At 43.4% G+C, this 24,082-nt stretch overlaps 1 protein-coding gene across 1 annotated transcript in view; it reads left to right on the top strand.

Moving 5' to 3' along the window:
* The first annotated feature begins 595 nt into the window (after window positions 1-595).
* Window positions 596-24,082, top strand: part of RYR3 (ryanodine receptor 3) — a 570,648-nt gene continuing 547,161 nt past the window's right edge. Inside the window, exon 1 of the mRNA XM_047794870.1 lies at window positions 596-719. Coding sequence (XP_047650826.1) covers window positions 669-719 — 51 coding nt within the window. The 5' untranslated portion in view covers window positions 596-668. The remainder of the gene's footprint in view (window positions 720-24,082) is intronic.

Raw genomic sequence — 24,082 nt, 5'->3', positions numbered from 1 at the left:
TTTTTTCCTTCTGCCAGGCAGAAGATGACCTGCACACCTCTCTCAGCCTTCCTGCGGCTGGGGGTCCGAACGATGTACTCGGGTTAGAACAAAGCACTGGAGTCCACACACACACACACACGCTCACACACACACACGCACGCACGCAAAGTGGGCAAAGCAAGAGGGTTGGTGCCCTGTCTGGGCACGCTAGAGCTAAGCAACTGGCCTTTGTTTGCGAATTGGAGCAGGGTAGGGGCACCCTCTCGTCGCCGCGGGGCGCGCGTCTCCGCTGAGCTGACAGCGCGGTGCGGCGCGGTGCGGGGGAGGCCCCACGGCCCCCGCCCGGGTGCCCGCGCCGCCCCCGCCCGTTCCGTGCGCCCAGGCGCTGCGCTCTCCGCCGGTCCCGCTGCCGCCGCGCACTTGGCTGGGGCGAGAGGCGAGAGGGTAGGCGGGCTGCTTGGTTGGCGTTGGCGCTCTGCAGTGCAGTGGAGTGTTAGCCCAGCTCCCTATATGGTCGGGGATTAGCTCGGCGCAGCTGAGGCTGAGCCAGGAGTCGGAGGAGGAGGAGGAAGAGGAGGGGAAGAAGGAGGAGGAGAAAGAGCGCAGCAGCAGCGGGCGCACGCCGAGCGGCTGCCAGGGGAAGCAGAGGCGCCGGAGGCTGGGGCACCGCCGACGCCTCGGGAGCCATGACCGAAGGGGGAGAAGGAGGCGAGGACGAGATCCAGTTCCTGCGGACTGTGAGTCTCCGCGGCGGGGGAGAGGCGGCGGGCAGGTGGGGAGGAGCGCGGAGCCGGGCGAGGAGGGGCTGCGCTGCGCCGCGGTGCTCGATGCGCGGTGCCTGATGCCCGGTGCCCCGCGAGTTCTCCGCACCCGCGTGCTGCAGAGACGGACGGGTCACCCACCCGCGGGGCCGCGAGGGGTCTGCATGGGAAGGGGCACCCTCTTTCGCCTGTTCTTTCCCCCACTTACGCCACCTCCACCCCAGACCCCGACCTCCACCTCCACCGCTCTCCGGGCAACTTGCTACTTGATCTGAAACCTCTGATGCCCAAACTTCCATCCAGGGTTGCTCGTGGTTTTTCTGACCCAAAGGATCAGAAGTGGAAGATCTCGCCCCAGAGTTGGCCGGCTCTTTTGCCCCAACACCTCCCCAGCCCCCTATTTCCTCCACCATGCATTGGGGAACCGCCAGAAGGAGCCAGCGGAGCAGGGGCGAGCTTGGGAAACCATGAAGCGGGAGCAGGCATTGGGTCTCAGATCTGGGATTGCTTGGAAGGAAGGAAATTCTCCCACCTCTGTCCCTCTCGCACATTAAGCCCCAAGCCAGCAGCTGCTTCTGGAGCGTTACTTGATTGCCCCGAGTGTGAGAGCGGTGGCTTCTGCTGCCCGCTTTCCGGAGCCCCGCAGGACAGGGAAACCCCGGTCTCAGGCTCCGCGTCACTCAGGTCCCCTCCCTGGCACCGGAGGGCGCTGCTCCGCCCCAGATTTTAGGGAAGTGGCAGGGGTGGGAGGTGATGGTAGCCACATCAACCCTGCCCCTTAGCAGTTAATGAAAAGGTTTTTAAGGTGGGTGAGAGGGTGGGGGGAATTGGGGTGCCTCCCAGGTCTGATTTCTGGCAGGTGACCTTGAGCGAGTCGCATTATCCACCCTTCCTAGCCTCAGTTTCCTCCTGGGTAAAATGAAGAAATACCACTAGTGTTTTAGAGTGATAAGGATTAAATGACATAATGTCATAATTTTTGTAAACTGTAAATTGCTCTATAAGTGTTAGATCATTCTATATGCATTGCCTAGCCCTCAGGAATTAGAATTCTTTCTCTGTCTTTCCTTCTCTTTAAGTGGCACCTTCAAACTTGGTCTCTGTCCATCTTTTGCACCATTTCTTCCCCTTCTTGAAGTGCTTCCATTTACAGTTCCCTTTAGTTTCTCTTCTAAACATGGTGCCTGTTTGGGGATTAGAACTTGGGTCTCATTTAGGACCCACTCCCCTCCTGGGACACCTTCTGATACTACAGAAATTCATCTCTGATCTGCAGACCCAGACCCCATCCTCATGTCTCACACTGCACACAAGACACACTTACCACTCTTGACAGCCCTGTTGTAAATCTTCCCATTTTCGCCAAAGCCCTGTGAAATCCTAGGGCTTTCCTTCCAACAGGTGTTCTTGGTATTGGATGGATGGCAGCTCCGGTACTTCCTGCCTTGTGCCTTCCTCAGTCAGTCCTTTCTGCTTATTATTAATGATCTTCTAGGCATTGTTGATTGAAGAAATCCCAGTCTGACAGATAGGCTCAGTGTTGGATAGCTGGCCCAGAGGGTCAAGGCGAACTCCTAGTGGCTTTCTTGAGATCCCCATCCTGTGTATTTGGCTTCCGTAGCTGTCTTTCCTGAGTTTTCCTCTCTATCAAACAGAGTAGCTGTGTTTTGGTACACCTGTAACTAAGGCTTACTGTAGAGCGGTGCTTCTTGAACTGTGTCCTAGATCACAGCGGGTGTGCTCATTTTAGAGCCCATCCATAATGCCCTACGTGGTTCAAGGACCCAGGTTAAGAATCTCTGTTGCAGAGCTACTGCATATCAGTTATGGCTTTCAGAGAGAGCTGGAAGTGACCATAGGGGCGAATGACTCCAAATATGGCATTGATTCTTTTTCTTCTAATAATCACCTTAAGGATTTTTTAAGGTATGTTCTTCAGTAACCCTGTAAAGTAGCTTAACGTGGTCATCTTTCGCTTATTGGGGAGAGAATAGGTGAAGAAACTGAGACAAGGGAAATCAAGTGATTTGGCCATGTTTGCCCAGCAAGTTGCTGATACTTGTCATTCTGACAAATTAAATTCCTACTTGAGCTTGGCATTGAGCATTATTCCAGAGATTATAGTCTTAAGAATATACTGAGATGAAGCCTGCCACTTTCTGAATTCTGACATTCTCCCTCTGTAGCATGAATTCACAAAACTACTTCTTCAAACCCAACAGATGGGTAAGTTTTTGATCTGCACCAAAGTTTGGCTTTGTCTTGCTGCCTTTCTGGGAGTCAGGAATTACAAGGCTGTGCTACCATTGGGAATTTTTCACCTTTGAATACAACTGGGTTTGAGAACATATTTCACTTTGAACACCCCCTTAGAGTTTCTTTTCTCAAAACAATATCTTTTAAAGCATTTTGATCGTATGTTATGCCTTTTGGCTCTGTTGTTGTTCCGGAGCAGAAGGTGGTTGATTATTGACAGTGGAATGGAATTCCATCTTTGCAATCATGAACTTTACAGGATTGCTATGCCAGGGCAGCAGCTTTTAAACTTCCTGTTAAAAAATACACCTTAGGATAGCTCTGTGTCAAAGATCCTTGTCAAATTGTTGGCATTTACTGTGTCCTCTTTGTCATGATAGAGACGAAAATGAAAGCAGCTAGAAGTAGGGATGACCTGAAATGGGCCAGAATTACTGCAGTCATCACTGGAAGACACTTGCTAGGTGGTGGTGTTCACCTTGGTTGCATCTTCTGATGCATGTGAAGCCCCCTCTTTCTCCTAGGTTGGAGGCAGGTCCCACACAAGGGGTTTGGAAGTGTAAGTGCATCATGTTAACTAAATGCTCCCATACCCCAAACTTTAAAATGGCTGGGTAAAACGACCTAGTCTCTCTAAGTCTCCTGAAATCATTGGCAGGCATCTAAGTCAGTGAGAGCAAGTCAGCCAGCCGGATAGACCCAAGAATCTTCTTTAAGGCTACAATTTTCCCTCCCACTGCTGCTGGCAGTGGCATCATCTTCCTTTCCAATTGCTCTTGCTGACGTAGCCAGTGTCACTGACGTGGCTCTAAAGCTGCTCAGAAGCAGATAAAGCTGCCAGCCACCAATCTGAAAGCAAGAAGTTACGGTTAGGAGAGTGACAATTACTCTATCTTCAGCTAGTCGGTGGAGCGGCTGGCACTGCATCATGCATTGAGAGTGCCAGGGAAAAGATGGTTTCTCCCCCACATTTTCCCCCCCTTGGACTACAGCATCCATTCAACAAAGAGAGAAAGAAAACCCTCCAAGCCTCAGCTTATTGTTTTTCAAATGCCACAGTCCTGCTCCTTGCCAAACCTACCTCTCCACCACAAAGTTCACAGAAACAGAACTCAAAGTGAGACAGACATTCGTTTTCATTAGTGTCAGGTTAAGATTGGTCATAGATGCCTCATTTAGCCCTCCTTTTCATAGAAGGTTGTCCTCCTTCATCTAAAACTGTAGCTCTTAAGGGACAAGAAGAGGCACTTGGGCTGAGAATCCAGGCTGCTGCTATGGTCTTGGGTTCTTCCCTCCAGGGTGACTAGGACAAATCCCTGGATTTTGAGCTGCAGCACTACCATGAGTCACATTGGTCCAGAGCATATAGTCCCAGGTTGGGATGACAGTGAACTTTCCCTTGGTGGTTTATGGAGTCCTGCTTGCTTCTCCCCTCAGCTGAGTCTCTTTACGTAACAGCCATAAGGCCGGGATGCCAGTGTGCTTTTGGTAGCTTCCCCTCCTCCCCCAAGGGAAGCCACGTGGGGGAGGGGAGGAGACGGTCACAAGTGACTTCTTCCTTCGAGCCCGTGGGCTCTGAGTGACAGTGAGCAATGATGGAAGGAATGCCTGACGGCAGACCCATGTCGGTCAGGCATATGGTGTTGGAAAGCTGGGCTGGGCTCTACTGCAGAATTAGATTTAATGGTTAAAATGGCAAAACTCAGAATATTCCCACACCCTAAGCCTCCCAACATCACTTTCCACTTTCTCAGTCTCTTCCTTTGCCTTTGGAGAGCTGACCTTATTAAGGAGCTGGATCAGAGGTGTTGGACACTTGCTCTCCCCTCCTTTCCAGGAAAATGCCCTGGGTGGATGTATGAGGAAGCCAGGACCTCCTCACAGAAATTAGCTTGCATCAGAAAAAACATATCAGCACTTGGGGTGGTAGCTTCTACCCCCGAGACACTGAGTGCCATAACCAGGGCTGTCCTGAGGGATTGTGAACTGTGGAGCTCTGGGGAGTGAGGCAGTCATGACTGTGAACTTGGAAACACTTGGAATGTGAGAGGAGTAGCCCAGAGTGAGAGGAGTGGGACCAGGAACAGGTCTGCAGTTGTATAAGGTGTGTCTGATGTCTCCATGTTTTTTCTGATGCTAATATGACTGTGAGCAGGATGAGGGCACTTCAGTGAAATGCACTTTCAGCAATTCCTTATTTCTTTTCCAATATTGACTTAGAGGAAAAACAAATATATTTCCTGGGTTCCTTAGGGTTGATCTGAGAAGGGGGAAAATGTTGCCAAAGAAAGGGTGGGAGGAATTTATCTGGAGAGCAAAATACTCTGATAATTATTTTTGAAGGATTTGGGTTTAAGTAGATCTTATGAATATATGTGTTTATTTGCCTCTGTTTCTTTTTTTGTGATTATCTGTATTTGCTGCTTTCTGGGAAGGATTTTTTTTTATTTCATAATTTGACTCTTCTTTTACCTTACAACTTAAAGAGTGTTTAGTTTAGAAACTACCAGCTCCATCATTTTCTAATTGACTTGCATCCTCCTGCATGATTCTTACCAAGCTCTTGTGCAGGCCCAGGAGGTCCTGTGTCTGCAGAAACCAGCACTCTAGCTCATTTCCTACAATCCCACATCCACCTAAACCCTTCTTTATTAGCCCTGTCTTTAAGCTACCCTTAGTACAAGATTTATCCAGTAGAGGTGAAATGATGTAATAAAAAAGAATTTAACTTAGACACAGGAATTCTTATGTCTAGCCCTCGCTCACTATGACCTTGAATGAGTCCCTTAAGAAAATGAAGGTTTTATTCACTTATAGAGGTAGAACCTGCTTTAATAGCTTCGCAGAAGTGTCATGAGTGGCAACAGTAATTCCAGCAATACCCAAAGAAGAGAAGATGTGTTTCATTGAGTATCACCATTGTGTTTTTCCTGCATGAGGAAATCAACCCTGCTCATGACTAGATCTTGTTAAAAAGCACACTTTCCCTTCCTCTGATAATCATCCCAGAGTCGTTAGACGGTCTCCAGTGTTGGTCCAGACCCTGCATATCTTGGAAATTACTTGATTAAAGCAAACCCAAGCTTCTCTCAAGCCATTTGACTCAAAGACTTGATTGAGAAGGCAAGTCAGTTGGTGCAAGAACCCTCAAAAGGCCAGGTAGGCCCCCAGGATTCCAGCCACTGGGCAGAAGCAGAACATTCAGTTATTTTTTTTGTCTTCTCAGAAAATTACCAAAGCTGCTATTTCCCATTGGACCACCTTTGCTTATTGAATCCCGTATCTCTTCCTTTCAAAGCTACCCCTCCCGCTTCTTCCCTCCCATCTCTTTTGTGAGGCCCCTCTCCTTTCTCCCAGAGTGGGACCTGCTTTCCTATAAAGGCAGGCATCCTTTTCCTCTCGGGGATTTTGCTGCTTCAGTCATGTCTGTTTGGAGAGTCAGAGACTTTGAAAAGTTCCTTTGGGCTGCACCTGGATGAAGCAGGTACTTTGGTGGTGGGATCCCAGCCAGCGCTGAGGCTGCAGGTACCACTTCTCCTTAGGGAGCCACGTCGGGTCCTCTGTCTTTGGGCTGGCATCCTTTCAATCATCTTTCCTGTTTGGAAGCCGGTGGGGTATTCTGGGGACAAAGACATTTCCAGCCACTGCAGCTTCCTTTGCTTCAGTGAGTTTTGCCATCATAGCCCCTCTTCAACTCAGAGAGAGGAAAGGAGAAGTGCTGGCACCTTAGCCCCGATCTTGCTGCAGGGATGGGCTTTATGAGCTGCCAAGAATTTTTTTTTTCCTCTTTATGTCATTTCTGTTTCCTGATTGTTAGAAAACAGAGATCAGATCAGCCTCAAGACTGATGACGCAATATGCAAAAAAAAAAAAAAAAAAGAGCTGTGCCTCCTCTCCTCACATGCACTTCTTTCCTCCTCTAGCTCAGGGCACATTGCTGACTCTACAGGATTTCTCTGGGCTACTGTCCTTTGAGGCAGGACATGGCCTCCAAGTATGAGACACTGAGGCACAAGGCCCTGTTTTTCTTTGTTTCTTTTTCTTTTTTTTTTTTTTTAGTGTTTCTTTCACCCTCTACCTCCTTGGACAGTGAACACCTAGCTGATTTCAGGTCTCCCAGCCCCATACAGGCTTATCTACTGGAAGAGGTCTTATTTCATTGGATTCAGTGCTCAGAAAGAAGGACCGCAAACATATCCAAAAATCAAATCACAAAGAGATTCAGAAATTTCACTCAACAGGAGCCACCCCCTCTGGGGTGACAGCTGCTCACCGCTGCTTACTTTTCAGAGTGCAAAGGAGGCAGGAGAGCGCTCTAGGGACAGAGCTGCTGCTGCCTGTGCAGAATGTTACAGGCCATCAACAGTTATCTACTGAGTTTAGTTTATGTGTGGTCTTATGCCTTAGGAAGCAACCCCTGTGATGAACAAGGCAGCACCACTTTCAGGAAGGTGTAAGAATGAAAATCTGACTTGGTGTCAGTGTCAGTGTGACCCAGAAGGCTGTCTTTCTCCTTGGTTTGCCTTTGGGGTAAAACATTGACTCAAGAAATTCCCTCTATCAAAATACGGAAATGGAAAAGTATTAGCTTGGTGGGTACCATTTGTGATTAGCGTCATTAACAGCTGTGCAGAGCCAGATCCTGAAGGAGTAGGAATTGGATTGGGGGAATATCAGAACACTTGGGAACACTGCTGAGAGGAACAAGCCTGGGTGAGCATAGTGCCAGTTCTTAGGGAATGCTGAGTAGGCAATAGAAGCATCAGGGCACAGAAGTCTGGGTTCGGGGGAGGGGGGCGTGGCATCTTTATCTACTTGGGACCTTTGATCGGAGGAGAGAAGTCCTTAAGCTACGTGGGGGAAAGTGTGAACCTCATTTCAGGCACTGGGAGGATCACTATTTACAGCCAAGACTGGTGCTAGTAAATACTTTGTTTTAGATACATCGCTCAGCATCAGAGACAACAGTTAGAAAAAGAAAGTCTCGGATTTTTATAAGATGAGGTGACATATACCATATGATATCACTTATATATGTGGAATCTAAAATATGGCCCAAATGAACCTATGTACAAAACAGCAGTAGACTCACAGAGACACATAGAACAGACTTGTGGTTGTCAGGGGGGTGGGGGGAAGCGGGATGGATTGGGAATTCGGCGTTAGTAGATGCAAACTATTACATTTAGAATGGATGTGCAATGAGGGCCTACTGTATAGCACAGGGCACTGTGTCCAGTCTCTTGGGACAGAACATGGTGGGGGATGATATGAGAAAAAGAATATATATATTTATGACTTGGTCATATATATGTATATATATAAATATATATAAATATAACTGGGTCACTTTGCTGTACAGCAGAAATTGACACACCATTGTAAATCGACTATAATAAAAAATCTTTGTAGGAGTTCCTGTTGTGACTCAGCGGTAACAAACCCAACTAGTATCCATGAGGATGAGGCTTCCATCCCTGGCCTCGCTCAGTGGGTTAAGGATCCAGCGTTGCTGCGAGCTTTGGTGTAGGTCACAGACATGGCTAGAATCCTGCATAGCTGTGGCATAGGCACGAAGCTGCAGCTCCGATTCGACCCCTAGCCTGGTAACTTAACATGTGCCACAAGTGCATTCCTAAAAAACAACAACAACAAAAAAATCTTTTTAATAAAACACATGCCAGTGGAGGGTGGGGGCAGGAGGTGAGGTGACCTGACTTTAAAGTGAGCACTAAGGCACTGCCTTCCCGAAGTAAGTGTTCAAGCAGAAAAACTCCATTATCGGTTATCATATTCGATGGTGCATTGCTCATTGTTATCCCAAGCAAATGCTCCAGAGTTCCTAAAACCAACTTAGAACCACTCCTGCAGCAAAAGAAAAAGGAGAGTTCCGAGGAGAGCTGCCTATCTCCCAACAGAACAAATAGGAAAGGCTCTTACTGGAAGGTATGTGCTTCTCAGACACACCAGTGACAGGGCCTGGCATTTACTCTCTGATAATTTCACAGTTGAGTTCTCTAATGGGCCTGAGCAGAGAGAGCTAGTCAGTGGGACTACAGGAGGAAATGGAAAGTTCTCCATCAGTGGCACATAAATGTCCACAGTGTAAGAAGTATTGATTGGACCTGCTGTACTCTATGCCGTGGACCAGATCCAGACTGTAAATAACACTGGGGCAGTAGAAGGGGATCCAGTTGGCCACAACTTCACATTGAAGTAAAAGCTGAATCCAGGAGGTCACGTCAAGATAGGGTAGGCAGTCCTAGAGGAGTGTGAGCCCCTTGTAAGTTCCTTCATCTCTAATATCCAGGACACATCGTGGTTGTTCTGAATTAGAGCCGCGGCCTCCCTCTGACAGCCTCTTTTCCATCTAGACTGGCTAGAAAGGAGTCGTCCAAGAATAAGCCATAGCCATGTCTTGAGCAAATCTCATTTCTTTTTTTTTTTTAATTTGTAAAACAATTTCCTTTTCTGTTTGGTTATAATAGGAGTTAGAATCTGGTTTCATGACTTTAATAGGTGGCCAGATTTTTCTTTGAAGCTTCATATTTTTTGTTATAATTGCACTAATTCCAGTTTTATATGTTCATTTTTTTTAAAATGTTGCTTTTATTAGAGTATTGCTGATTTACAGTGATGTGTCAATTTCTGTTGCACAGCATGATGACCCAGTCATATATATATTTGAATGTATATATACATTCAAAAAAGAATGTGTGTATATATACACATTCTTTTTCTCCTGCTATCCCCCATCATGTTTCCCAAGAGACTGGATAATCTCATTTCTTCGCAAGAGTTTTTTTAGGATGAAAAACATAACAGAGAACATACCAGTCAAGTGGATAAACTTGGAGCAAAAGTGTTAGTTTTATCTGGTGGCATTTCCATCACCAGATACCTGTAGGATTGTCTGCCCTTCCCTGGGTTTTTGTTCATTCACTTATGAAGATATGGCAATAATGAGTCTATTTCAGGGAGGCCTTGAAAATGGGAGTGAGGAGATTCTGAGGCTCCTCCAGGAAAGTCAGATAAGTGTATATGGAGGGAACAGCTTGGAATAAAAGGTGTTTAGTTGCTCCATCACCGGAAGAGTTTCCTGTCAACCTAAAGTGTTGGCCACAAGTTATAAACTCCAGGAACACAGAGGTCTTAAATAGCAGTCTACTCTAAATTCTTAGGTACCTATAGATCGGAAGGCTCACTTTTAAACACTTTGGAGGCCAGACAGGTAACTAAATGTGTGAATCAGCCTTTATTTGCAGAGAGGTGGGCCTTATCTACACATTCAAATCAAAAAAAACCTTAAACACTGCTAGCCAAGCAGAACACATCTGCAGCAGGATTCTGAGCTGCCTGCCAGTTAGCAACCGTGGATGAAGTGTCCGATTCTGAGCGAATGTGCTCCCTGGAATGCATGAATATTTTTATGAGTAGGATCAAGCTCATAATACACATCAAGGTCCTTGGATGAAAATGTCAACATAAAAGACAATGTATCATCTGTGTATGAGTGAGAGATTGGCAGGCAGACAGATTAGTAGGCTTAATAAATGATAGACTTGATCATTAAAATGAATTCAGATTGTGCTAACCTTTAAAATATCCTTTAAAATGATCATATAGGTATAGATATCATGAAATATAAAGTAACTGGGGTATCCATTCAACATTTTTTGACTATCCTGGCCCTGACAGGATACTCAGGGTTACGTAGATGAATAGGACATCTTAATGTTCCATGCCTCCAACAACTAGAGGTCAAGAGGGACCTCAGTTTTGTTTAGAGGTAACAAGGATATCAGGCACTTTAGATGCATTTATAACAATTAATTTAATGTTTCCATACTTCTGTGGCACAAAATTTTTCTTATTGAAATATGTGACCTTGGGGAGGTTTCTTAACTTCTGTGATTGTTTCCCCATGGGTTCAATGAGAGTAATAATGGTACATGTCTCCAAGGGTTATTGTGAGGATTAAATGACTTAATCCATGCAAAGTGCTTGGAAGAATGCCCAACATATAGTAAGTCCTCAGTAAATATTAGCTATTAATATTGTCTCAACAAACAGTGTAATACATTGACATTAGTCACACTAGCTATTCCAAATGTCATTGCACATTCATCTTATAGTGGAAAGTACAAAAGGACAGTACCCTGTGATTATTCCCTGGTCTTGATAGCCAACGTTCTGCTTAACTATAAGATGACCAGGCCTCATGAAGGGATGTGAGCTTGGAATGGACATTGGGCCCAAGTGCACAGGTTGAAAGGTCAATTCTCAGAGTGTCTAGCTTGCACAGCCTCTTGATGCAAATGCTGCTTGGCTCTGCCTCCGGTATTTTTTGATTACCTGGATCGGATGGGTAACATGGTTTGCAGAATCCTAAACACAAGCAACTCATTGTCCTTGGTGTGTGGAGATTTTTCTTTCAACCAATGTTTTAAGTATGGAAATATACCTTTTAGGGAATTTGCTGTATTTTCATCCCACTATGAAGATCTGGCTATACACTTTACCTGATGCCTTCTCATGCCTGCAGGGGCAAAGCCTGGACTTAATGTAAAGCTTGATTCTTGCTCGTACTTGAGTGCCCCTTCCTCTAAGGGGTCCTGTTGCAGGCAGTGGCCCAAGCTTCTGATTTTTACCTCCCCCTTCTTTATTAAACATTATTCCCATTTCCCCCCTCTGCTTTCTATGGAATTAAATTGGATCATGTTGGTTATTTAATTTTTATTAAGAATCCTCCCTTCTCCAGATGAGAGTAGATGTTTACTTAGTTAAAATTCTCTGATCCTTGAGGAGTGACAGGTGTAATGGAATTCTAGGCATGTAGGCTGGCTGATGCATCCTTATTTTTGATTAGGTTGTAATCCCCTAATCGACTCTTTATTCTCATTCATAATGCTGGTTCCCCAAACTGAAGCTTAATTGGACTAAGTAAATCAGAAATTACATTTAAAAAAATTAAAGTGAGATTTCCCCAAATAATTAAAAGTGAGTTTTTGATTTCCTTAAAGCAAGGAGTTGTTTTTTTTTTTTCCTTTGATACTGAATCTGATGTTTCACTAGCAATAAATTTCTCTTTTTTAGTTGTAAATAGAAAACTAAACTATGGGTGAGCTAGTTCATCGGTTCTAGCCCCAGTTTCCTAATCTATAGAATGACAGCTGTCCTAACTAACTCACAGAAAGGTGTCAGGGTGAAATGACTGGGCCAAGAGATTCTCCAGAGCAAAGCTCTGTTTTGTTATTCTTAGTTAATTCCTTCCCACCAACATCTGATAATGTCTGATGCTCGAGGATGTCCACAGAAAGCATACTTTATAAAGTGTAAAATGCTATCAAGATGTCACACTTGCATCTTAGAACCTGGGCTACAGTGAAGTCTGGTTACATATGTAAAGAGCTCACTCTATTCAAGTATGTTTTAGATCAAAGGTATTCTAACATAGTTATTTTTGTACATAAACATTATTGTAGTGACTTATAATTAGGCACAATTGGACATGAGTCACATATCTGATTGTAATTAGTATAAGTTTTTCCCAGCCAGACCAACTTTTTTTTTTTATTGAGTGTCTTAGTTCTCTCGTACCATTAACCTTACAGTTGAAGACTTCTCTGGTACCATCACCATTATCATCAGTGTCATCAGTGTAACAACATTGTCATGTGTAGTCTCTGATAAGAGAACATTGAAGAGTTCAAGGTCAAACAGACCTGAGTGTGAGTTCTGGATTGATCGTTTTCAAGCTCTAAGACCCTGACAGTTTCTTCATCTCTGAAATGGGACTATTGATAATTTTTCAGGTAGCTGTTGAGATCCTTAAGTATGCTCATGTTTGTAGAGCTGTGATGAGCAGCTGTGCGTATTTTCTCTTCTCTGCTACAATCTATGATGTGATCTAATACATATTTTCATGGTAGATCCTCCTTCCCAGTGGCTGGGGATTCCCTTTGCCAGGTCCCCAGCACCGATGCTCAGCCTGTGCTCTGCAAGCCACCTGGGATCTGCAGCAGCTGCTCTTCAGTGACATGGGAACTGTTTAGAGGGTAAAGATATACTTAAAACAGTTTATTTACTACAATTTCCAACTCAATTAATTGGGAAAAAAATCTAAATAGCTCTCCCACCTGCTCCCCAGAAGCTTTTGCCAACTGAAATCCTGTGGGCGTGCACGTGTTCCTACTGGGTTTTCTGTATGCGGGAAGGTTGCAGTCCCAAACCATGCTTTTAACCAAGCCTGACTCCCAGCTGCTTTGTAAGTGATGACAAATACATGTGCTGATCCCTGGGCTTTGCTGTGGTCTCTGGCTATGCTAAGTGCATGTCATTCATGTGCACGTCTGGGTGAGGCCTCTAGAATACGCATAAGAAGGCAAATAGCCCCAAATCAAATGAAAATTAAGTGGAGGTTTATTGGGATTTTAGAGTAAAAGGGACTGAGGGTTAACCTCTCTCTAGCCCATTGGTTAGGTATAATATGTTCTTTGGGAAGATATGCCCCTTGTCTCTCACCATATGATGAGGTGCATGGAATTCCTGACATTCAAGATAATCCTTTATATTAAGGCATTATCTCCAAGGCAAATATCTTGTCTGGGGATGGAGGAGTGGATTTAGATGTTGCTATACCTCCTCTTTAATGATCAGATTCTCTAGAAATAAAACCTTGATCGAATATGGTTTATGGTAATATAGTATTTGGGGGTTGAAAAAAAAAAAAGGGAATGGTCACCAATGCACTGACAGGTTCAATTCCACAGTAGGTTACCCTGGATCTCCTAGGCAAATAGAGGGAAGAGAGAGTACATTAAAAACAGAAAAAAGAAGTCATCTAAAGGGTAAGGAAATGGAGCAAAGAGGCCAAGTATCCCCAACTTCATAATTTTTACCCCAGTCTTATTTTGTAAATGTTAGTATCCTAGATAGAACTCAGTGGTTTCAATTATGCTAACTGTTTCATTCCTCCTGCCAATTTTTCTTCACCTTTTGTACTTAGCACTGCCTAACACACTACATATTTTATGTCCTTATCCTGATTGCATCTCTCCTGCCACTCAAGGGTCAGACTTTTGTCTTTTTTTATTTGTTATATTCTCAGTACTAAGGATGATGCTTGACACATAGTAGGTCTCTGGAAATAGTTGTTAAATGAATAAATAAATTCTCACATGCTGGTCTTCCAGCCTGTGTCTCTACCTCACTGTAGTCTCACTGCCTAAATTCCCTTCTCTGTGCTCTCCTAGTTGGTGACACTGAGGTAAGTGAAATGTCTGTTACCATGGAGATAAAAATCCCAGTTGTATCATGGAATCATCCAGGCTTGGGGATACAGAGACTAATGTCTCTGACCTCAGTGACTTATGTGAGATCAGCTTGTAAGAATTGAGAAATGAAGCTGGCTCTAACGTCATATATATGTTTGCCTCACTCTCAGGACTAAATGTACAGGGGATGTTTCTAGTTCCTTATGGAAGTAGAAAATGGATATGGGACAATTCCATATAAATGGAATATATATCTGCTCTATATGTCATTGATAACAGTTTGATGACTATTGACATTCTTATAATTTTTGTGTTTCTGTATCTTTGCAAACTGATGCTTATTTGGATACCTGAAGATTATTTTGATGTCCATCTATCTTGGAAAATATTTCTGTGTGCTTTAAAAGTCTCTAATCTATACCAGACAGAAACTAGCAATCACTCTACATGGCCCCCTTTATGCCCATGAAATTCTTAGCAACAGCAGATACCACAATCCTCCACTGGCACATGCAGATTCGAGGTAAAACTTAGCCACCATTCATATCTACAGATGAGAGGAAGCCATTTTAGTAATAGTTCAAATTTTTGATAAATCAGGTTTGGTTTTTGTTTAGCTTTGAAATGTACTTGACTACTTTCATATTGCTCAGCTTATTTATACTTTTATATTATCTCTGCTTCCTCCAAGCCCCACTTCTTTAGAACCCAGAGACTCTGCTGGACCTTCTGAGATTTCCCTCTGAAGTTACCTGTATATGATTCTTTCCTTTTTATATGGGTCTACTGAGGTGGTTTTCACCCCTAATGTCTACTGAGCTAAATTAGAGCTAATAGCATTCTAAAAGAATCCTCAGACATTTATAACTAGCTGAAGACCCTTGGAAATCATCAGTTAATTTTTGTGTTAGGAAACTGAGATACTGTATGTTATCTATCCCTTCATTCATCCATCCAACAAACATTTGTTGGGCACTTACTATGTGAAATACATGTGCTAGGAAGTGAAGAAGATTTAGAGGTGAGCAGAACACATACTCCTATACTCAAGCATCTTTTTTTTTTTTCTGTCTTTTTGCCATTTCTTGGGCTGCTCCTGTGGCATATGGAGGTTCCCAGCTAGGGGTCTAATCGGATCTGTAGCCACAGGCCTACACCAGAGCCACAGCAATGCGGGATCAGAGCCGCATCTGCAACCTGCACCACAGCTCACGGCAACACCGGATCCTTAACCCGCTGAGCAAGGCCAGGGATCAAACCCACAACCTCATGGTTCTTAGTCGGATTAGTTAACCACTGTGCCATGACGGAAACTCCCTCAAGCATCTTAAAGTTTAGTAGGAGAGTTTAGATGTCTAAAGAACTAACAATAGGTTAGTTCTATTAGTATAGGTTAGTATAGGTTAGGACAAATAGTATGTTAAATAAAAATAAAAATGATACACCCTAGAAGGAATATTTAATTTTGACTAGGGAGTTAAGGGAAATTTGAAAAGAGAGGGAGTATTTGAACTTGGTAGATTCTATAATATGTTTGTAGATGGAAAAGGGAGTTTGAAGTGCATTTCAGACAGAAGGATCATTATCAAGTAAAATCCAGAGGTGTGAGAATTTGTGACACATTCAGGGAACTACAAAGACTAGAGTTTAGGGGGTATATGGAAGACTACTGGGGCTAAAACTAGAAAGCTATTTTGAGAGCAAATCAAGGGATCTGGCCTTAATTCTTTAGGTAATGGAGAAGCAGCTAATGTAAATACAGTCAATTCTGAAGATTTCAAAGGATTTGCTTATGTTAATTCACTACTGCATGGTTTTGGTCAAGTAGATGCTATAGATAGAGATTGCGTGAGGGTGCTCTTTCTACTGGTTTCTTCATTTCACAGCTGTATGCTTGATGCTTTGAAAATCTAGTTGGCCCTTTAAGGACAGATATAAGTCATGGGAGCAATAGCATCTGTAAAGACTGGACTTGAGGGGTCTGAGGCTATTAGCCAGTGAGAACCTCCACTGACAGGGACCTGGAATGGAAGTGAAAGAAGAGTCTCCCATTGCACCTAAACTTTTTTTCATGGAATAAGAAATACTCAGTGGCTCTAAAAGATGATTCTCCTTGGCTTAGGTCAAGGGGTTTAAGGTGACAGAAGAAGCAAGCACTTGAAGAACATCTAGAAAATAGAAACTGATTAGCACTGAAGGGCTATAGCTCTATTAAAGTCCTTATTTTTTTATTTTTTATTTTTTTAAAATTTTTGTAGTCTTTTGTATTTTCAGGGTCAGACCTACGGCATATGGAGGTTCCCAGGCTAGGGGTCCAATCGGAGCTATAGCCGCTGGCCTATGCCACAGCCCCAGCAATGCGGGATCTGAGCCATGTCTGTGATCTACACCACAGGTCATGGCAACGCCGGATCCTTAACCCACTGAGTGAGACCAGGGGTTGAACCTGCAACCTCATAGTTCCTAGTTGGATTCATTTCTGCTGCACCACAACGGGAACTCCTAAAGTCCTTATTGAGGGAGGATTCTGGCTGCCCTTCAGAGAGAGATCATCTCTAGGCCATGGGGTACCTGGGTCACCTAAAACTACAGTAGTAGTGGGATGTGGTCCTTTCCTGAATAGATTTTACAGGCCTTATTACCCTGGCTCTCACCTCTGGTGACCTACCATTTGATTGTATCTAATAGGGGGAGGAAAGAGGAAGAAGAGGAAATCAAAATTCAAATCAACACATTCAGATTGTTCACTTAAAATTTTGCTAAAAGTTAAGTGAGGAATAGGACTGGAAAGTAATTCCTAGTTATTGCCGTCTGAACTAAATAATCTGCGATTTGACCCCATTGTGCAAACTTGGCCCCATGGTACATAAATCTCCTTTTCGCCACAAGACCAAACAGCTCCCTGGGGGCAAGGTCTTCTTTAGTTAGTTTGATTTCTTCCAGTTCCTATAAGTGCCCTAATTTATGTGCACAGTAACTCAGTAATTTCTGAATGATTTCTTATTCAGTGTTTCTGCAAGACCTCCTTGCTTAGACTAGGTATTCAGCACACCCAATTGGCGTGTTTTTACCTAGTTGCTTAGAAAATGGGACTCCATCTTCAGAAATTGCAGGTTCTGTTCTGAATCAGACAGCATGAAGTTCTCATAGGACTGACTCTTTTCCTATAAAGTGTAAAAGGTGTGGATGTGGGTGTGGGGGTGGGGGCAGGGGGAAGATTAAGGCATTTTAGATTTTTGTTGTTGTTTCTAATGTGTCCCCAGTGGCAAAGAGAGCACAGCCTATGGTATACACTGAGTAAACATGTTTAGAACAACATAATAAAACAACAACATGGAGAAAACAGGAGGAAACTTTAAGTTTATTTGAAATCCGATACCTTATGTTCCAACTACACTCTACCTCATGTCTACCTTTGAAGTGTCACTTATTCCCCTGTGTGTGAGTTATTCCAGCTCTGCCCCCAGAGGGGTTTGTCTGTCCCCTCTCAAGCTTACCACTGCTCCTTGGTACATGTGCTTAAATAAGAGAGCCACCCATCAGAGGTTTTTCCTTTCACCTGCTCTCCAGTTATCCCTCCTCAGACTCCTTTCTTCAGGTCTAAGGTTCTGTGCTACACTTTCAATTGAGCCCCTTCTCTCTCACCCATATGCATGGGGCCATTATACTGAAAGCCCCAGATGTGACCCTCTTTGCTTTCATCAAGAGCTTCTTTGGGAGATCCCGTCATGGCGCAGTGGAAACGAATACAACTATGAGGTTGCGGGTTCGATCCCTGGCCTCACTCAGTGGGTTAAGGATCCAGCATTGCTGTGACCTGTGGTGTAGGTCGCAGATGCAGCTTGGATCTGATGTGGGCTATAGCTGTGGCTGTGGCCAGTGGCTACAGCTCCGATTGGAACCCTAGCCTGGGAACCTCCATATGCCTCGGATACGGCCCTATTTTAAAAAAAAAAAAAAAAGAGAGAGCTTCTTTGTAGTTTTGGGGACATTACACATATGCAGTTACAGGTGCACATATTTCCCGTGTTTCAGTTAAGATTGATCTGTAGCCTTCCTTTCCAGATGTTACCGAGGTGTACTTGTTGCCTTGGACTTTGGTTCATGGATCTCATATTGCCATGAAAATGACTGAATCATGTGCAGTTTCACATTGAACCCAGACCTAGCATTCATTCACATGCGCCTAACCCTGGGAGACAACTTTCATTCTCTTCCTCCTTCTTGTGCTTATGTATTCTCTTTTCTTTCTCCCCCTGCTCACTTTGTTTTAACATTGTGGTTTTGCTTTCTATCTTTACCTGTCATCTTTTTTCTCCTTTGTAACTCTCTATTCCCAGTCTTTCCTTAGAAATGTCCGTAAAGACACATAAAGTTTAGCCCTGGAATATAATATGGGCCAGCAGGGCTGCAATGAAAGGAAACACAAAGTTAGGGCAACAGCACTTGCCCCTGTCTCAAGGACCTTCAGTACTTGTCCACTCCATCTAGTCTGTAAGCCTAGGGTCCGTCTCCCATCTTCTCCCCTTCCCCATGCCCACTTCCTTCCCCTGACTTAAAGAGGGTTTCTGGGAGTTCCCGTCGTGGCGCAGTGGTTAACGAATCCGACTAGGAACCATGAGGTTGCGGGTTCGGTCCCTGCCCTTGCTTAGTGGGTTAATGATCCAGCGTTGCCGTGAGCTGTGGTGTAGGTTGCAGACGCGGCTCGGATCCCACGTTGCTGTGGCTCTGGCGTAGGCCGGTGGCTGCAGCTCCGATTCAACTCCTAGCCTGGGAGCCTCCATATGCCGCGTGAGCGGCCCAAGAAATAGCAACAACAACAACAACAACAAAAAAGACAAAAAAAAAAAAAAAAAAGGGTTTCTGGAGGATATGTGGAGCATGTGGACTGGTAAATTTTTTCCTCTATTTTGTATGGGTAAGAGCTGGTATGTAGTTCTGAGCTGGGTTCCCATGAGTGGATCAGCATCAAATATTTAACTTGATCTCCTGAGAAACTGAAAATTTAATGTCCCCAGGGAATTCACTTACTAAGGGACATGAGTGAGGCTAATAAAGTTCCAAAAAGATCTATAGAAAAACTAGAAAGTCAGGCTTTCCATTTGCCAGTTGAATATACTTGGTTCAAACCTAATATCTATGTAGGGTTGTAAAATTCATTAAGCTCTTTGATGAATGGAGAGTTGATGCTGATGAAAGGATATTGAAGTTTCTGAGAGGATATTTGCACCAGGGTCACTCATTTTAGTGTGTGGAGAGGTGTTCTACTTGGGTGTATTTTGGTGAGTAGAACATAAATTACCTACTTGAAATGGGTCCCATACTTGTAAATGCTTACTCTCCAGTGCTCAATATTCTCACTATTCCTTAACACAATATCTTTAGCTGTCATGACACTATCCATCTCTTATAATTTGACAAAAGGTAGTCTATTTTTTAGCCAGTGCTTGCCCACAGGATGGTCTCTGGATCATATAAGCAACCCACAGAATGGTGCCCAATTGTAGGGACTCCAGACTGTGCTAAATGGAGAGATGTTTGTCTGTGGTTATATGATGCCAAGAAGGGGATTGTCATCAAAGTCCAGGAAATGGAGCCAAAATTTGGGATTTAGGAAGACAACAGTTCGTAAATCAAGATGGCAGTACAAATGGGCAAAATGGAAGCCATCCTGGATATAAATACAGAGACCCTGTGGGTCCTTCAAGGCAGCTTTCTTCCGCAGGCTTGAGGGATTCTGGGTCTCAGTCAGGCTGGACAGTTTTTGCTTATGCTACATTCTACGGAGGCACCGATCTGACCAATTAATCTCATGAGTAACTGATCTCAAGGTGGTGATTCTTTTTCTTTTTTCTTTTTAATAGCCACATACGGAAGTTCCTGGGCTAGGGGTTGAATCAGAGCTGCAGCTGCAGGCCTGTGCTACAGCCTCAGCAATACCAAATGCAAGCCACATCTATGACCTACACCATAGCTTGTGGCAACACTGGATCCTTAGCCCACTGAGTGAGGCCAGGGATCGAACCTGCATTCTCATGGACATTATGTCAGGTTCTTATCCTGCTGAGCCACAGAGGGAACTCCAAGTGGTGATTCATATTAGCTTCAATATCAGGGTAACATTTTCTCTGTCCCACAATTATTAGGGTACACCCTTTTGTGGCCTCCCTTGTCTTCCATTCGCTAAGCAAATCTACCTGGACTCCTTCCTCATGCCTTCTCTTTACTCCAAGAACTTATACTAAATAAAGCTAAAAGAAGAGTGTCTTTGTTTTTATTTTCTTTGTCCTGATATCCCCCACCCCCGAAACAGTCTCAGTTTCAACAGGAACAGTTGCCAGAATGTCATTTTTTTGCTCTGCAGCTTTCCTCCCACCGACTATTGGTACCTTTCTATACACACACTCTGGGGTGCTGCTCATAAGCCAGCTCATCCAGGAGGCTAGCTGTGCTGTGCTCAAATGGTCCTATATTTCCTCCCCTTCAGAGTCCACCTTCTCGTGTTCCTTTACGTCATGATTCTGTTTAGTATATTGTTACTGTTTATATGAATTAATTTGAGCTAGGATATTAAAGATTGACCAATACCGTACCTAGATAATTTTATTTTAAAATCAGTCTTCAATGCTTTTATTCCTACAAGTGAGTAATAACTAGAATTCTAGGCATACTACTAGTAGAGCAGCATAGGTTGTAGGGACTCAGAGCAACTGTAGTCCTATGGCTATTAATCCCCTTCGTGAACCTTATGTACTGTTGCACAAAATTCAACTTTGAACTGAAAAGCGGTGAAATATTAGTTTTCCCATGGAATTAACTGTTGAAAGTACCCACCCATTTAGCATTTGGCTTGTAGGCTTAGCTCTGCCATTAATTCTGCAAATTTGGACTGTTGCTCACTCCTCTCTAAAATGGATGGGGCTAGGAGTTCCCACTGTGGCTCAGTGGTAACAAACCCAACTAGTATCCATGAGGATGCGAGTTCAATCTCTGTCCTAGTTCAGTGGGTTAAGGATCTGGCATTGCCGTGAGCTGTGGTGTAGATTGCAGATGTGGCTCAGATGCCATGTTTCTGTGGCTGTGGCATAGGCCAGCAGCTGCAACTGCAATTTGACCCCTAGCCTGAGAACTTCCATATACCACAGATGTGGCCCTAAAAAGCAATATATATATATTAGCAATATATATGTGTATGTGTGTGTGTGTATATGTGTATATATATATATGAATATGCATCTATATATATTGCTAATATAAATTCAGTTCCAGACATAATATTCTCTCACAGTAACAGTAACTGACAGTCATTTGTGAAGACCTTAGTAAGCATCAGATATTTTTTGAGTGTCTACTATGCACCAGGCCCTGCAGTGGACACTAGGGATATGACAGTAAACAGGACATAGGGAACCCCTGCCCTCATGAAGCTTGCATTCTTGTGAGGGAGACAAAGAACATATAAAAAATGAGTAAGGGTAATTTCATATAATGCTAAAAGCTATGAAGAAAAGTCATACATCATCAGGGGATAGAGAGGGAGAGTTTATGGAAGTCTGGTTGGTTATTTAATGCAAAATGATTGGAAGTTTCCATTTGAGTTGAGCTCTGAATGGTACGAGAGAGAAGCCACAGAGAACACATGAGTGAAGAGAGGATAGGGTAGAGGCCTTAAGGCTGAGAAGCTGGTGTGGAATGAGCAAGGGGAAGACTGCAGGACGTGGAGTTAGAGGTAGGCAGGGGTCAGATCTAGCAGGGTCTCCAGTCATGTGGGGTTCGGATCCCTATGAGGTAGGTAGTCATTGTTACCTCCATATTACTCGTAAGAAAACCGAGGCTCAGAGAGTGTAAGCAACTACTCCAAGTTCACAACTCTGTCCATGCCAGAACCAGGTGTCCTGGCTCTAGAGACTCCACCCTTGACTGCGTGTTCTACCTTTAAAAAGCAAGAAGTTGAGGTGAGATTTGTTGAGATAGTGTTCTGATGAGAAGTGGTTGGGAGGTTTTAAGAAGGGAGTGATGTGTGGGTGAACACTTCTGCTTCCTCCTAGTGGTAGAGGAGGGAAGCAGGTGACTGCGATGGTCCAGGAGAGATGAGGGGGCTTCGACCAAGGTTTGCTGGAACCCTGCACTGTGTTGAAGATTGCTTTGTGTGGTGATGTTTGTGCATTTCTGTGCTTATTTTCATTTAAAAATAAATTTATTTAAACCAAAACCCCTAAAAAACAAAAACAGTTCACCTGTTTCTACTACCCACCAACCACTGCCTCTGGTAACCACCAATCTGTTCTCTGTATTTATGAGTGTATATTTTTTGTTTCCACATAGAAGAAAGATCATAATTTTTTTCTCTGTCTGACTTATTTCACTTAGCATAATGCCCTTGAGGCTATTACAAAAGGCAAGATTTCATTCTTTTTTATGGCTGAATAATATTTTGTTGTATATGTACACCTCAATTTCTTTATCCATCGATGGACAGTTAAGTTGTTTCCTTATCTTGTCTGTTGTGAATAGTGCTGCAGTGCATGCATCTCTTCGAGTTAGAGTTTTCATTTTCTTCAGATAAATACCCAGAAGTAGAATTGCTGGATCTTTATCATAGTTCTGTTTCTAATTTTTTGAGGAACCTCCATACTGTTTTCCATAGTGGTTGCACCACCCACCAACAGTGCACAAAATTTCCCTTTTCTTCACATCCTCACCAACATTTATGTCTAGTTTTTTTTTCATAATAGCCATTCTAACAGGGTGATATGATATCTCACTGTGGTTTTGATTTCCATTTACCTGATGATTAATGATGTAGAACATTATATCATGTACTTGTATGTCTTCTTTGGAAAAAAATGTCTTTTCAGATCTTCTGTCCATTTTTGCATTGGATTATTTCCTTTTTGGCTATTGAGGTGTTCAAGTTCTCTTACATATTTTAGGTGTTTGCCTCTTATCAGATATGTGATTTGCAAATATTTTCTCCCATTCAGTAGGTTGCCCTTTTCATTTCATTGCTGGTTTCCTGTGTAGGTCAGAGTTTGTTAGTTTGATATAGGCCCACTTGTTAGTTTTTGCTTTTGTTTCTTTTGCTTTTTTGTGTCAGATTCAGAAAATCATTGCCAAGACCTATGTCAAGGACCTTACTGCTTATGTTTTCTTCTAGGATTTTTATGGTTTCAGGTCTTATGTTCAAGTCTTTAAACCATTTTGAGTTAATTTTTGTGTATAGTGTAAGGTAGTAGTCTGGTTTCATTTTTTGCATGTGACCATGTGGTTTTCCCAAAACCATTTATTGAAGAAGCTGTCCTTTCACTATTGTATATTCTTGACTCCTTTGTCATAAATTATTTTACACTATACTTATGGGTTTATTTCTGGGCTCTTTATTGTGTTCCATTGATCTATGTGTTTGTTTTTATGCTAGCACCATACTCTTTGAATTATTATAGCTTTGGAATAGAGTTTGGAATCACAGACCATGATGCCTCTAGCTTTGTTCTTTCTCAAGATTGCTTTGGATGTTCAGCATTTTTCTGGCATCTTTGTGCTTAGTATGTCTGTTTTGCTTTATTTTGGGGTGGAGGAGGGTACACTTGATAATTTAACATATCCAGATTTACCAGCCAGAGGACTTCACCTTTTTCCACGTGAAGAGCAGAGCACCCAAGTGTCAGTGCCTTTTTGCAGTTTTATGTGCAGAGTTGAGCCTCTTTTAAAGGTTGACATTCAAGGTTTGCAGCCTCTTCATCCTGTTGTATATTTTTTTAAGACATTAGAGTTAACAACTTTTCTAGATAAATATCCTTTGGACTA

This window comes from Phacochoerus africanus, chromosome 9 (assembly GCF_016906955.1).
Source record: "Phacochoerus africanus isolate WHEZ1 chromosome 9, ROS_Pafr_v1, whole genome shotgun sequence".
Classification (NCBI taxonomy): Eukaryota; Metazoa; Chordata; class Mammalia; order Artiodactyla; family Suidae; genus Phacochoerus; species Phacochoerus africanus.
The sequence above is the reverse complement of the archived record's forward strand: the minus strand, read 5'-3'. Positions and strand labels throughout refer to the sequence as shown.